At 42.6% G+C, this 16,470-nt stretch overlaps 1 protein-coding gene across 4 annotated transcripts in view; it reads right to left on the bottom strand.

Moving 5' to 3' along the window:
- Window positions 1-16,470, bottom strand: part of FAM222B (family with sequence similarity 222 member B) — a 71,230-nt gene that overhangs the window by 7,464 nt on the left and 47,296 nt on the right. For all 4 annotated transcript variants that reach the window (XM_069089785.1, XM_069089788.1, XM_069089786.1 and 1 more), the window contains exon 2: window positions 9,364-9,485. In XM_069089785.1, coding sequence (XP_068945886.1) covers window positions 9,364-9,445 — 82 coding nt within the window. In that variant the 5' untranslated portion in view covers window positions 9,446-9,485. The remainder of the gene's footprint in view (window positions 1-9,363; window positions 9,486-16,470) is intronic.

The following is a 16,470-nucleotide window of genomic DNA, read 5'->3' as shown; positions in this document are numbered from 1 at the left end:
CAGACACCAATAGGAAATGACAAGAGTTGGGGGCAGGGGCACGGAGAGGAAGACTGGTCTGAGAGCTGAAGACCAGAGGAGGAAAGCCACAGGCCACAAGTGCAAGTTGAGTTCATCAGAACAAGGAGAAGCTGCAGCCTTTGTCTTGAGGAATCTTCCTTAGGCCAGATATCAGAAGCTAATCTTGATAATGTAACCTGCCTAAGTGCATGACACATGAAAAAAGGCTTGCTTCAAAGGTCACTGCAGAGATCCCAGGACCACACCCGTGAGGTCACCTGAACAGGGGCAGGCAGGCCAATTCGGGGAACAACCTTTCATAGCAGACCAATTTTCAATACATGCAACTAAAAGTCACCAGGATACTCTGTCAATCAAATCTAATTGAGCTGGAATCTCTTATTTCTGGGGAAAGGTGTGTGGTGTTGGCAAGAAAAAGATACATTTGCTTTTCTCTTTCTGTCTGTAGTGGGGGGTAGGGTGATGAAGAAATGGAGGGAGGGACAGAGAGAGAGAAGGAAAGAAAGAAGGGGGGGGAAGGGATGTGGGCAGGCAGCCTACTAAGAGGAATGAGGTCACTAGAGCTTCAGAATTGGGTCTTCTGACTTCCAGTATATTAACTGCTGCTTTTCCTGGAGTTAAAGAAATTACTGGCCCTTGCTTGTGTCTGATTTCAGAGGAAAAAGGGGGATGGTAAGGAATCTGAAAAAAGCTGTGCCAAAATTGAATATCCCAAATTCAGAGTTCTGTCTTTTCCTTTGGAAGAGGTGGCTGAAGCTAAAACTCTCACCAGTAAGTACCCTGAATTTATTTGGGTGTAACTTCAGAGACCCCTCCTGCCTCTGCCAAAGGCATTTCTGACCTTGTCATTGCTTCTGGGGCCTCACTAAGAAGGCAGCTAAGTGGTAAGACAAAGTGCTCTATAGACACATTTAAAAAAAAAAAAAAAGGTAAACATTTTGAAATGGAAATTCATGGTTTTATACCGAATCCTCTTAGTCCTTTTGAATTTAAGTTCAAAATGATTTTTTTTTTTTACTTTTTGGAGAGGGAAGGCAGGGCAATTGGGATCAAGTGACTTGCCCAAGGTCACACAGCTAGTAAGTATTGTCTCAGGCCAGATTTGAACTCAGGTCCTCCTGACTCCAGGGCCAGTGCTGTATTTGCTGCACCACCTAGCCGCCCCAAAAAAATTTTAAAAAGAAAAAAACTCCAGCAGCTACCAGTCAGTGTAGGTTACGATCAGCAATGAGGGATAACAGGAGAGGGTTAAACAGTAGAGTAATGAGGCTTCATTTAGAAACCAAAAATCAATGTCTAAAATATAGTCAATTTGGGGGTTCTCTGATTTTAGTTGCTGGTGTGCCAGTGACGACCACAGAAGTGAGCAGAGGGGTAATGGCAGCTCATGGTGACAAAGTGGTCAGACTTTAAATGGTCTAACTCAAGCCCCTTTCTAATGGCCGGGAGGAAGGGAATTTCAAAACCAGCTTGGTAGAAACCACAGTTTGACATGCTGTTGCTGCTTATGGTTCCATTAAAAGCCACTACAGAAGAACAAGTTTGTTCACAGAAAATAACACCTGGGAGGAAGAGAGTTCTTAAGTCTTATTTCTGTTATTAACAGTACACTTTGTTGGGTTATGAGACAACATTGGCTAAGAAGGTCATTTCCTACTATGCACAGACAAGAATGAAAAAGGCAGCTGTTTATTAAAAAATGTTCACTAATCCTTTGGCCACAAGGCACCGGAGTCATAATAGCATCTAGGACAGTATCTGGCACCAAGATAAGTAGAAGGCAGGTACTTCTATGACATTAAACTAGCGAATCCTTCCAGGACGGCCAATCGATCGTGAATGTAGTCTTTATTTATTCAAAGGCAGACTGTGAGATCTGGCTCAAAAAGACTAGACTAAAACATCTAGGGACCTGAGTTTGAATCCTACCTCTATACAGCCGCTGGGGGCCTCTGGGTCAGCCACTTGACTCAGGGAGAGTCTGCTTATTCATCTATACAACAATGTCCACCTCCACTACCTAGGCACCAAGGTTTTGTGAAATTGAAATGAGATAACATAAGATGCTTTACTGGAGTGAGATAAAGGAGTTCAGTTTAGAGGGTACAAGAACTGAAAACAAATTCAGAAATCATTTGACATGAGGAAGCAGGCTCAGCCACAGGCCAGTTAGTGGCAAAGATGTTCCAAGAACTCTGGGCCCCAAATGCTGCCTCAATAGCACAACTAAAGCATGGTGAGGGTCTGAGTTTCACACGGTCTAGCGCTCTGGAGGAGAGGGAGGTCTGGGGTCAGGGGGACCTGCTGAAAAAGACAGGTGTAAAACCAGCAGCTGGCTATCCTTGTACCATCACACAGAGAGAGAAAGAGCAGAGGGAAGGACAGGTGCCCTATCACATAGGTAGCACTGTTATTTTTAAATCCTAAGGTGTATGGAGATTTCTTTGGGGGGAGAGGAGGATGGAGAACCTAGAAATTCTCTCTTTTCTGAGCAAATGTCTTTCAAGACTTGAATGACCAAGGTGACAGTGGACTGGTCTGGGCCTGGGGGAGCACAGGTTCCTCCAACATTCCTGCACATTCTGACAGGACCTTTGTACTGCTCTTACTGCTCCTTCTTCTCCCAAGGATCTTTCCCAGGGGCCTGCATCCCCTCCAGAAGGGAGCTGCCAGAGGGTCTGAAGAAAGGTCAGAGAAGAGACTGCCGTCTGGTCTATCTCCAACTTAGAAGTCAAGGAAGGGGCACAAGGGTTAAATAAAGCTATGAGGCAGGGGAGGTAAGGCTCAGAAAGGAGAGGACTTGAGTAAGAAAACTGTGCAGAGGGGCAGCTAGGTGGCACAGTGAATAGAACATCGGCCTTGAAGTCAGGAGGACTTGAGTTCAAATCTGGACTCAGAGACTTAACACTTACTAGCTGTGTGACCTTGGGCAAGTCACTTCACCCCAATTGCTCTGCCCTCCCCCCTCCAAAAAAAAAAAAACCTGCAGAAATTTAGGGGGATTTAAGACTTGTGAAATCAAGAATTAAATTTCTGGAAGAAGGTAAATTTCTCAAGGTCCAAGTCTACTTCCCATTTCTGTGAATAAGAAAGGAGGAAAAAGATTCAAGATTAAAAAATGAGGACCAGAAGGAAAAGTTAAAAGTAACTGACAAGATAAGCAGAATAAATCAGCAGGTTAACTACACAGACGGGCAGAGTGGGATGGTGGTTGGGAACGATGGTCAAACAGACAGGTGACTGGTCTGAGTGGGCAAGGAAGGCAGCTCTGGAGCTGCTGGGACTCAGGAAAGGAAGTGAGATGGGTCTGACAAGTGATTAAGAAGCTGCTCTGGGGAGAGGGAAAAAACTCACAAGTACCAATGAAGCAAGGCCAGAAATCCCCATCAGTGTGGAGAGGGAGCAGGGCAAGCTTTGCAGGAACTTAATTTGCACTAAGGCAAAGTAAACTCATGCTGAATCTGGAGCCCAGGGAGTTGGTTCGAATACTGGCTCTTTGTGACCTCTGCAAAGTCACTCAACCTGTGTTGGTCTCAGTCCCCACACTAAACAGAAATACAAAGCACAATATGCAGGACTTGGAGTAGATAAGCTCAGACCTCACATCAGGAAATCAAACTCTCAAACTGTGGAATGTTTCTATTTCTGACCCAGCCTAGAGATTCTCTTCCTTCAGGAATGGCCTCCACACTGAAGGTTGTTAAGAACAATGGGTGTTCCTAAAGGAAAGAAAAGTGGGAAATCAATTGTGAAAAATGAGATCCAAGCTGGAAAAGGGCAAACGATCTTGATCTTTGTCAGGTGGCTGAAGAGTAGAAGAATATTCTACGGAGGAGGAAAGGAAGAAAAAGACAAGTTATATCATAAGGAGAAATAGGCCGCTTGTCTTCTAGGAAATTTTATAGTCCTCAGAGAAGCTGTCACGTGAGAGACCATCCAGAAAGAGGAAAAAGGGAAAAGAAGATGGGGCTCCTGGCCCCGCTCCTTCCCTACGTCAACCTCTCCCCTGAGGTAACTAGTTGACAACCTGGTCATTAATAGTCTCTTCCCAAGACATTATCTAAGACAGGAAAGAGAACATTCTTATGCTTCTCAGGATGGATGACAACTATCTCCTGGTGATTCATGGACAGAGATGGACTGCCCAAAGGAACCTAAAAATGTTGCCAATAGTTGTAAAGTCTCAGCAATAAACTGAAAACCACAGAAACATTGATTACCTATCTAGTCATGAAAAAATGCTCTAAAATCACTATTGATTAGAAAAATGCAAATTAAAACAACTCTGAGGTACCACCTATCACCTATCAGATTGGCTAATATGACAAAAAAGGAAAATGACAAATGTTGGAGAAAAAGTGGGAAAATTGGAACATTAAAAAAGGGAAAAGGATTTACATGTACAAAAATATTTATAGCACCTCTTTTTGTGGTGGCAAAGAACTAGAAATTGAGGGGATGCCCATCAATTAGGAAATGGCTGAATAAGTTGTTGTGTATCAATGTAATGGAATAATATTTTTGTGTAAGAAATGATGAGAAGATGGATTTCAGAAAAACCTTGGAAAGACTTCCATGAACTGATGCTGAATAAAGTGAGCAGAACCAGGAGAACATTGTACACAGTAACAGCAACACTGTGCGATGACCAACTTAGATAGACTCAGCTCTTCTCAACAATGCAATGATCTAAGACAATTCTAAGGGACCCATGATGCAAAATGCTGTCCCTATCTGGAGAAAGAACTATGGAGTCTGAAAGCAGACTGGAGCAGACTATTTTCCTCTCTCTCTTTTCTGGGTTTGATTTTTCCTTCTCATGATTCTTCCCTTTTGTTCTGATTCTTCTCTCACAACAAAACTAATGTGGAAACATGCTTTAATATGATTGTATGTGTATAGCCTATATCAGATACATGCCATCTTGGGGAAGGAGAGAGAGAGAAAGAAAAAAGGGAACTCAAAAATCTACAAAAGGGAATGGTGAAAACTATCTTTGCATGTAACTGGAAAAATGAAATACCATTGGGGGAGGTAGGGAGAAGAACAGGTTACATATTCCTCACTGATGGACACTGAAATGAAGGGATAAAGAAGAGAAAAATTAGTTTGAAAAATGAACAACTGGCTAAAAAGGTAGATTTTTGAGAACAGGATTTGGACTTCTGGAACTTGGCTTAAAGATGACATATTCCTTATCCTCACAAGAGCTGGTAAGAATGTGATTGCCTGGAGTCTTGCAAATTTAATGGGGGGAGGAAGGGTGTAGCATTAAGGTAGAAGGAAATAAGACTCCTATGTACATCCCCACCCAAAGCTAGATAATATAGAGAGTAGCTATAATAAAAGAAAAGTCACAGGAGACAGAATCCAAAGTAATAAGTAAAGCCCATGACTTCAAATCTCACTGAGACTTGGTAGGATAAAACCCATTACTGGCATATAGCTCTGGAAGGGTACTGTTTTCAGAAGAAAGGACAGATGAACAAAATGGGAGAGTGCGACAATGTGACAGTATGCTCAACATTGGGAAATCCAGGAAACAGGGAGGGAGGAATAGAGCAATGTTGCTCTAAACAATGGAAGATTGTTTAGGTACAGATCAGTGAAGGGATGAAAAGAAAACATTTCTGTCAAAAGGATATTCCAGACCACCTAAACAGAAAGTAGAAATTAAGGAGTTAGGGAAACATGACAAGACTGGTAGAATGATCAGACATCTAGACAAAAGCAGATCAGACTGACCTGAGGGATTAAGAATTTTGTCCTTCAAAAAATGGAGAAACCCAACAAGTGCAAAATATATACTAGATCTGATTTTCATGAATAGGGAAGAACAGATACCTGGTATAGAAAATGATGAACACACTGGGGCCAAGTGACTATTCACTCCTTGATTTTGTGATAGAGGAGAAAAAAAGCGGGAATTCTCTGAAATATACTCTAAATTTTTGGGGAAAGATTTTTAAAGGGTTCATAGAAAAGTAGGTAGGATCCCACCCATGAGCAAAAATTCTACAAAGGAAATCATTCCAGAAGGGACTCACAAGCAACAGGTCCTGAAAAAGAACCACAGATGCGACTGCTGAGTTATCATGACATCTGAAAGATCTCAGGAATCTTGAGAGTGGTTAGTTACCCTGCAGGCCTGGAGAAGGGCAAATGTTTTTGATTTTCCAAAAAGAAAAAAAGAACAGTGTCTGTAAACATTAGTAAACATAACTTCAATTCCTGGCAAAATTCTAGAAAGGGTCGTTAGTTCTAGATGGTCACTAGACATCCAGACACTCACTAATTGTGGGACCTATTCCCTTCCCCTTGAAAGGAAAGTGGTAATTAATTACAAAGGGTTACTCTGGCCAAATGGAGCCTTATTTATATTTGAAAGGGTCAGTGAACCAGTGGATCAAGAGGATTTCATGCACAAAACTAGGATTCCAGCACAGCATTTGTTACATATCTTATATAAATTTTGTGTAAAAGATGGAAAAAAGTGGACTACACAATTAAGTGGATTTGGAAGAGGTCAGAGGGAATTACAGCTATGTAAGGATTTAATGTCAATCTGGCTGAAGACCCTATGCACAGTAAAATTTTTCATCAGTGACTTGGATGATGAAGGCATAGATGGGAGACTCAACAAATGAGATGTTGACACAAAGCTAAGGGACAGCTAACAGCAGAGTCAGGATCCAAAATCTGTAACATGGTAGCACAAGGGTCTGACAGAATTCAAAGAGGAGAAACATAACACCTGAAGCAGGTTAAAAAGCAACTTGGAATAAGGCAAAGAAGCTGTGACAGCCACACCCTTTGACCCAGAGACTCCATTACTGGGCTTAACATTCAAAGAAGCAGTTGATAACAAGAAAACTTATAGACACCAGCCTATTTCTAGGAGTACTTTTTGTGAAAGCAAAGAAGCAGAAACAAGGTAAATATCCATCAACTGAGAAAGACTATGCAAACTGTGGTCCACAGATGTAAGAGAACGTTATTGTGCTGTAAGAAAGGACAAATATAACAAATAGAAGGGTGAGCAGAGCTACATGAGCTGATGCAGAAAGGAGCAAGACTAAGCAGGAAAACACACACAATGTCTACAACAAAGTAAACAGGGACACAATGCTGTATATGGCATACATTTCCAGACTTTTTCAGTGTAATGATCAGTTAACACGGATTTTTTTTCTTTTTTCCCCTCCCTTTTTTGGGTCTTTCTATTGGCTGGCCCTCTGGGAGGGGAAAAGGGAAGGATACTGAGGAAAGATTCCATAATTACAAGGTTAGGGAAGCACAGTCAGACAGTAGATTGTCAGGGGAGTTAAAACTCAGAGGTGGCAGTAGGATGCAGCAACCAAAGACAGAAATGTAATGTTGAGATGCTTTAAGAGTGGCACAAGATCCAGGAAAAAGGAAGGGACGGCCCCTTTGCTGGTTGAGGTGCAGAGTTCTGAGAATCAGAGCATGAAGGCACTGATAGTGGAAGGACAGTGAGAGAGCTGGAGTGCCACGTCCCATGAAAATCAGTTGAAGGAACATGTGTGTGTGTGTATGTGTGTGTATGTTTACCTGTATGAAGGGCAATCATAAGCAACACAGTTTAGATTTGCCCTATTTGGCCGTAAAGGCCTCAGCTAGACACAACTAAAGGAAATAAATTTTGCCTTACTATCATGAGAACATTCCTACCCATCTCAGTACCCAAAAGAGTAACAGGCTGCCCAACACAGGGTGGTGGGCTCTCCCTCCTTGGAGGTCTTCCCTTGTGGGTAAGATGTCCTTTCGGGCAGGGATGACTGGGAGCAAAAGCCTTCTACCATTTAACTACTGCTGTGTAAAGAAACAGGTTGGGGGGTGGCCAGGTAGCACAGTGAGTAAGAGCACCGGCCCCAGAGTCGGGATGACCTGGGATCGAATCCGAGCTCAGACACTTAGCACCAACCCAGAAACACCTGGCCGTGTAACCTTGAGCAAGTTACTTAACCCCAACTGCTTAAAAAAAAAAAAACAGGTTGGGGGTGCCAACCCTTGCCTTCATTGTGTCACAAAACTACAAAATGAAGATGTGTAACTTCAGTCCCAACATGGAACAGAGCTAATTTCATTAACCACACAGACTCTGCATTGTGATTACCCAGCAGCTGGCTGGCCTGGGACTAATTTAATTTGTTTCTGGAAGAGTAAAGGTACCTCTGACAAAACTCACAGAGGACTGGAGAGTTTTCCCACAGCCTGGCACAGATGAAGCTGATCCTTTCGGATACAAAGAATAAATAACGGTAAGAGATAGCCACGACTGAAATGGGCTACGTGGGTGAGCAATGAAACCCCACCAGAGGTCTTCATTCAAAGGTTACAGGAGTGAACTTCTGTGGTGGTCACCTGACTCCTTTCAGATCTAAGGCTCTACGATTCCTTCCTGCTCCAAGTTGTCTCCCTTGGAGCACCCTAGCACTGTGCTCAAGTATACACAACTCAGGCAGTGCCCCTTGGAGTCACGAGGCCCAATATCAGTGGCCTGTCAGCCCTAGACAGAGCTCTCATAAAGTGTCCAAAGGAGTAAGCTAGGTAACCAGGGGGTTAGAGCAAAAACAACCCTCCTCTGCCCCAGGGAGGCAGCCCCCAAATCTCTGTTCAGATAAGGGTCTTTCTGCTGTCCAACTCTGCATGATTCTAACCCCCAACACATACAGAGCAAGGTCAAGAGAACAGAGTCCCTGGATCAGCATCTGCACAAGCCAACAGCACAAGCGGTTTCTACAGGCACCCTCATGTGCACACTCTGCCTCTATAACTTGACACAATGGAGAACAGAGTGAAATTCTTCTCTGGGGTCACCTCACCCCCAAACAAAGCACCCGCCATGCTGTTGTTCAGTTGTCTGATCCTCCATGACCCCATTTGGGGTTTTCTTGGCAAAGATACTGGAGTGGTTTGCCATTTCCCTCTCCAATTCATTTTACAAATGAGGAAACAGAGGCAAGCAGGGTGAAGTCACCTGCCCAGGGTCACACATCAGTAAGTGTCTGAGGCCAGATTTGAACTCAGGAAATTGAATATTCCTGACTCATGCCAGGCACTCTATCTGTTTTATCACCCAGATGTCCCATAAAAGCATCCCCATCATGAAAGGTGGCAAAGAGAATAAGATCTGGAAATTTTCCCATCACAGTGGATCTCACTGATGCAGGGGGTCTCGCATGTTGCTAGTATATGATTAGGCAGCTGTTTCCTCACTGTTATCAACCAGCCAGGTTAAGTATGTGGGGGAGATCTGGCCGTTGGTTCTGCTTCAATCCTGGACAAGGAACCCTGTGTAGTTCTGCCCATACAACTTACATTTCTGAAGTCCAGTGTTCATCTGCGTGTGAGAGAGAAGCTGAAAGGACAGGTCAGTTGGCCCAGGCAGACAGGCTAGCATGGCAGACCAGCATCAACATAACATGGGGCAGTCACTCACACTATAAGAAAAGAAAACACAGTCAGGATACAAAAGGCAACAAACATTAGCAAGTACCTGGGAAAGGCTGGGTCAGTCATTCCTAGGTTGCATGCCCAGGCCTCAGGATTTTCTAAATATGCAATTTAATTAGCAGTATGTTGATTAAAAATTTACCTATCATTTATCTAAAATGACTACCTGTTCACATGGTTAAGTGACAAGTAACATTCCTTCTGGAGGCAAATTATCCCCATCCTCCTCACCCACCAATGGGACTGTTCAGTATTTGTGCTTCCTGTCATCTGCCCCAACTAAAGCAGGAGCTTCCAATCCTGAAATCCCTTGGTTATTTGGGGGCTTCTGATGCTTCCAGAGGATGAGGAAAGGCTTTCTGTATTTAAGTCACAAGCCTGCACCTTAAACAGCACCACCTCCTTGTGGCCAATCTCAATTGGCTAAGGAGATTTTTCCCCTTCAAAAAAAGTAGAACAAGATCCTTGGAGGGGGGGGGACACCCCAGTTTCAGTATCCTGTCTCAAATTATCTGCAGCACTAGGGAGAACGTCAAAGCTTCTTGGAGTCAGGAGTGGACTGCTTCAACCACTTGTGACCTTTAAAGTCAAATGACTGTAAGATAAGTAGGAGAACGCCCTGCTTTGTTCACAAATAAGTACATTGAGTTTGGGGATTTCCTCATTCCTACCTGTCTGTCCCATATTTAAAAATGGCCTTTCAGGGCAAAGAGACCTCCAGGTACTCAGAACGAGGCAACACACTTATCTCATTTGTGTCCCTGTTCAGCCTCCAACTAAAGTTGGACAAAGTTGAAAATCTCTGCTACCAAAATATGCTAAGGAAAAAAACATGGGAGTTTAGTTGGCAAAAAGGCCTGCATGGAACACAGAACATGAAACTCCGCCTTCAGCCACCCTGGACAAACTGACAAGGTAACCTATCTACACAGTGCAAGAAGGAATCCTAGCTCATCCTCAGCTCAAATTTCCTCCTGTAGGGGCACCCTTGGCAAAGATATAGGCTTTTTATACACCATAAGGCTGTCTGGTTCCTAAGATGGAAGCACTAAGTTGGAAATTTCTTCCCCCAACAACAACAGGCAGATAATCAAGGAAATGCTGATAAAGTCCAAAGGTTAAAATTACAGGGATCTGAAGCAACCACTCCCCACCCCCCAATATTTCCTGAGAAGAAAAATCAATTTTATCAGGAGGCTCTTTGTAATGTCTGGGACAATAAACAGCCAAAGTTGCTTTGTAAAAGGACTGCTCAAGCTGAGTTTTAAGACAGGAACTATAAAAATGAATTAAAGATCACAAGCCTCACAGGGAATGCAACTAAGAGAAGCTTGGCTTTGTCTGGGGGTGACTGGAAAGACAAGAAGTCCAAGTGTTCCCTTAGCAGCTCGTTGGGATAGAGATGCTTAAAATCTCTGTTGATGGGGAAACTAAGTAGGAGCATCAAGAGGCAAACCACCTTTTCCTCCTGTCTCTGATCTGAATGCAGTCAAGAGCTAATGCCAAGGAGGAACTGAGAATATTTAGTCAATTCTAGAACCTGAGGAGCAACGGTGCTATCATGGCAGGCCTTATGGAGAAGGTGTTCTGACCCCAAAGTAAACAAGGAAGAGAATGTTATAGAAGATGAGTGATGTGGGAATTGACAGCTACACACCATAACCTATAATCCCTGGAGGTTAACAGTGCCTCGAGGTTCTATGAGAAAGGGAGCATGACTCGGTGTGGTGGCCTCGGGACCCCTTTACACCCTTAATTATGAAGGACTTGAAAAACCTTCTGTTTCTGTGACTTTTCTCTACAGATACTTACTGTACTGGAAATGGAAATACCTTAATACTGTTATGAAATGGTTTTGGCCCTCCCCTTCCTACTCTGGAGAACCAGCTGTCCGAGTGGACAGAGCTTTGGAATCCAGTCCTCCCTCTGATACTAGTGGTGCTATCATGGGCAAGCTCCAAGCTCTTTGCCCAACTCTCTAAGACTATTTGGGACACACTTGCAGGCTCACTTTGGGGTGGTCTGTAGAAACAACCTCAGAAAGGAAACCAAGTCAATATAAGCCTGTCTCTTACTCAGTCATTTTCATCTTTGAAAAATGCCAGTTTGGACGACTACAATTCTACTATAACCAGAGTCCATTAAAGTCTTTCCATTTGAGTACCACCTCTCTTTCACCAAGTGTAATTCATAGCAGATCATTAAAGCTATTGGAGCTATGAATGCAACTAAACAGAGCTGTGTAAACTCATTACTCTTGAAGAGAAGGATTCTCTGAGGTAGATGCATTCTAGGCATGAGGGTCAACCCAAGCAAAGGCACAGGAGATAGAATACTGTGTGTAAGGAATAGCAAAAAATGCCAGTTTTGATGGGACTGTAGAGCTCTGGAAGGGGAACAAAATATACAATAACACTAGAAACAATCAGGATTCAGTTGTTAAGGGTTTAAAATTCAAACAAATCACCTTGAATTTATTGAGTGTCTATTATATGTTTCATGTGATAGAGATAACAAAGGAAAAAAAAAAGCCAGTCCCTGTTCTCAAAGACCTCACAGTCTAATGAGGGAAAGAACAACTATGTATGGATAAGTGGGAAGGAGGGTTGAGTCTGGGGGGGGGGGAACGTAGTACCTAATATTAAGAAGGACTAGGAAAGGCCTCTTACAGAAGGTGAGACTTGAAGTGTCCTTTTTAAGTTGAAAGAGGCCAGTATCATTGGATTAAAAGCAAGTAGGGACTCTATGTGGGACTCTAAAAGCTAAACAGATGATTTTGTATTTGATCTTGGAGGGAACAGAGTCAACCACTGGAGTTTACTGAATGGGTGTTTGTGACTGATATGGGCAGAAGTGCATTTTATAGGCAGATCAATTGGACAACTAAGTGGGAGATGGTTTAGAATGGAGATGACACTGCAAGCCCAACATCATGCTAGATATAGCATCAGTCCAGGTGTGAGATGCTGACAAGCTGCACTAGGGTGATGGTAGCACCCTAGGAGAGAAGGGGGTGTATTTTAGAGATGTTATTTAAAGCAGACACAAGAGCACTTGAGGACTAACTGGATAGTGAGTAAGAGAGTGAATAAAGGGTTGAAGATGAAACCTAGGCTGCAGACCTGGGTAACTGGCAGGATGGCTGCACCCTTGACCATAATAGGGAAGTAAAGAAGAAGGGAGGGTCTTGGAGAAAAGATGAGTTCAGTCAAATTTGGGTAGGTTGAGTTTAACATGTCTTTAGGACACCTAGTTTGACTAATCCAACTAACAAGCAGTTGGAAATATGAGAGTGGAGGTCTACACTTGATCTCTATACAGATGGTCTATACTTGCAATAGAAAGCCATTGAAATTTATTTAACAGGGATGACATGGAAGTGACCTATGCTTAAAGAAAATCTCTGTGAAGCTATTGTAATAGTTGAGGCAAGAAGTGATGCAGACCTGAACTAAGGTAGCAGCTGTGCAAGTAATAAGGTGCCGAATATAAGAGTTGTTGGGGCCGCTAGGTGGGGAAGTGAATAGAGCACAGGCCCTGGAGTCAGGATCAAATCCAGCCTCAAACACTTAACACCTACAGCTGTATGACCTTGGGCAAGTCACTTAACCCCAACTGTCTTGCCTTCCGTCCAAAAAGACAAACAAACAAAAAGATGTTGCAGAGACAGAATCAGCAAGGTCTGGGGGGTGGAGGTAGGGAGTAGAGGATATCACTGAGGTTAAAAACAGAGGAACCTGGAAAGACTTCTATGAATGGATGCCAAGTGAGGGGAACAGAACCAAGAGAACACTGTACACAGTAACAGCCACAGGGTTCGAGGACTGATTTTGATAGACTTAACTCTTCTCAGCAATGCAAGGACCTAAACAATTCCAAAGGACACATGATGGAAGATGCTAGTCATATCCAGAGAAAGAACAATGGAGTCTGAATGCAGAGCGAAGGAGCTGGCTTTCTTTTTTGTTCTGTCTTGGGGAAGGAGGGGGAGAAAATTTAAAACTTATGGAAGTGAATGTTGAAAACTAAAATAATTTAATTTAAAAAACTGTTTTATCGGAAAGGTGATAACATCAATGCAACTTGATCCAATCAAATAATTTATTATAAAGGCAAAATAAATAATATAAGAAATTTTAAAAAAGATTATTGCTGATTCTAGTGAAAGGAGTTTCAGGTCTGGAAGCTGGACTGCAAAGGGCTGTGGAAGAAACAGGAGAAAACCAGTGTAGACAGTGTTTTCCCAGTTGTTTGGCTGAGAAATGGGAGAGTTAGAGGACAACAGAATCTAGTTGAGGTTTCGGGATGTGAGCATGTTTGAAGGCAGCAGGGAAGGAACCATTAGGGAGAGACTGAGGAGTAAAAGGCTCATTGAGGAGACAATATACTGTAGAAAAAAAAAAACAGGAGGGAATGGGATAAAGGACACAAATGGGGTTAATCTCTCTTATTATTTGAGAAAAGAGTAAAGGAGAAGAGTGTGAGGATGATGTGATGAGAAGACAAGGGAACTCCCCTAGAATGACTTCTACTTGCTATTTTCTTCAGTGAAGTTTGAAGCAAGTTATGCCATGAGATGGTGGGGTTGTAGATGAAGTATGGGAGATCTCAGTAAAGAAGTTTGGGATTTCAAGAGAGAAAGGACAGAGGATAAAATATATACTTTAATACAGAGAAAACTGATACATTTCTTCAAACGAGTTATAAAAACAAGAGAAAGATTCCCTAAAATTCCCAGAGAAGCATTACTTAAATGTAGATGCTATGGCAGACACCCGACCTTCAAGGCCCTCTTCGTTTTTTTCTGAATACTGTCCTCCAGCCTGCAGCATCATCTGTGATTCCTTTTTATCACTGCTAGCTGTTGCCCTGAGTCCTTTTTGTGGATGTTCAGGGTAGGTATCCAACCATCATCCTAAGCTCTTTGGTATTTTGTTTAAGAAATGGCTGGTTTCATTGTAGGTCACAGTTAGATATGACTGAGCAGCAGAAATAGGGGTGGAGATCTCCCTGTGGCAAGGTCAGGCTGGTTTTATTTAGCTCTGATCTAAGTGCAGAACAGTATTTTCTGAAGGAGGGGCAGGTGAGGATGGGTAGGACTGTGATCCTGATACCTGTGAATGAGCAGGAAGAAAACAAACAGCTCCCACCCACCTCCACCCCAAAAAAGGAGGGATACATGGGCTTTCTAGAACTATAAAGCATTCCTCTGGAGGCCTGGAAGATGAGAACAGACCTTTCATGAAAAATTCCAAATCACTCACACATTTTGATTACCATCTGGCTTTTCCTTGAACTTAAATTCCAATATGATTTTTGCAGCTGATACTTCCAGATGCACAACTGGACCTAGAAACCAAGCCCCTGGCTTCTAAGGGAAGCCATGTACTAACCCTTGTTCAGGAAGTGAGGGTAACAGAAAACAGTGAGAAAAATGCCAAAGCCCACTGCTAGGGTTCTTTCCAGTCCTGCCTACCTAAGCAGAGACTCTCTGCTCCACTCTGCCACATCAGCTCAAAGCACCACAGATTCAGAGCTGGAACAGACCCATCAAGCCCAGTCTCCTCATTTTACAGATGAAGAAACTGAGGCCCACAGAGGTTTAGAGATTCGTCCAAGGTCACACAAGTAGTGACAGAGCCAGCATTTGAACCCAGTGCCTTCTGTTTCAAATTCACAGCTTTTTCCTCTGCTTCACGAGGTCTTTCCATTATTCCTTGCACTAATGGAAATGTGAAATTCTGAGGACTATTCATCTTTTCTCATCCCCTCCACCAATTCAGCTCTTCCACATATACAAAAGTGTGATCAGCATTCACTTCTGAATTAAAACTGTGGTCCCAAGGATGAATTGCTGTTTATGGATTTTAATTAAAAAATGAAATTGGGGGCGGTGGCATCTGAGACCCCAGGTAAAGAGGTAAAATGTTACGTTCCCTCTGTTATTTATGACTCCAATTTATAAAAGCACTCAACAGTGAAAATCCTGAGGGCATATGCATCGCAAGAGAATGTGATTAAAACTAATTGTGAGATTGCATTAATTAAAAGACTCATTACCATTATCCTTGGTAAAGTTCCCCCTTTCCAGAGCTACCCAAAGGCTCCTTTTGATGATGCCCCTTCACCTCTCCAAAGGAGTTTGTATTTTTCTTCCTTTTGCCTGTAAAGCTACCACCAGGTCTCAGGAGGGGCCCAATTAGCAGTCCAAGAGACTAACAATGAATTAATGACAAAGGCAAAAAAAGAACTAAAAATATCCATGCTGTTTGACAGAGATCCTACCACTGGCCATGTAACCTAATGAAGTCAAAGACAGAAAACAAGGTTCTCAATACTCCAAAACATTCACAACTGCACTTTTTGTGGTAGTAAAGGACTAGAAACAAGGGGCTGCCCATTGACTGGGGAATGGCTAACGAAACTGTGGCACATGGAATTTCTTGTGCCCCAAGAAATAAAGCATGAAGAATTCAAGAAGACCTTAGAGAAACGACAGATACAATGACTATAATAACCTCTCTTGGAAGAGATAGGTGGAATAAAAGAAGGAAATTGATAGAAGTGGATTGTTACATATGCTGTTGTCAGATGAAGTGAATTTTAAACCTTTGTTACAAGGAAGTCTTGTGAGATAGGGGAGGAATTTGTTTAGAAATAAATTTATGTAAAAACAGAAGCCATAAATTTTAAAAGGAACTGCTCATTCATAATGATGAGACAAATACACAGCTTTGGAAAGAAAATGCCTGTAGAATGACTGTGGTCAGATCAGAGCAGGACATAAATAAATATGAATCCCATACCAACCCAGGTGGTAGACTATTTTATACCAAGTAAGATGAAGGTCATCACTATTCACACAATCCAAATTCCTTCAGTCATTCCTCAGAAGGCCTTTGCTCCATCTCTTAATTCAGTGGTATTGTTTTCCAAATTCAAAGGGAGGCAAAGGAGGAGCATATATCTATC

Source organism: Petaurus breviceps, unplaced genomic scaffold (assembly GCF_028583685.1).
Source record: "Petaurus breviceps papuanus isolate PSGF00001 unplaced genomic scaffold, PetGlider_PUasm1.0 186, whole genome shotgun sequence".
In the NCBI taxonomy this organism is placed as follows: Eukaryota; Metazoa; Chordata; class Mammalia; order Diprotodontia; family Petauridae; genus Petaurus; species Petaurus breviceps.
Note: the sequence above shows the minus strand (reverse complement) of the source record. Positions and strands in the feature narration are given on the sequence as shown.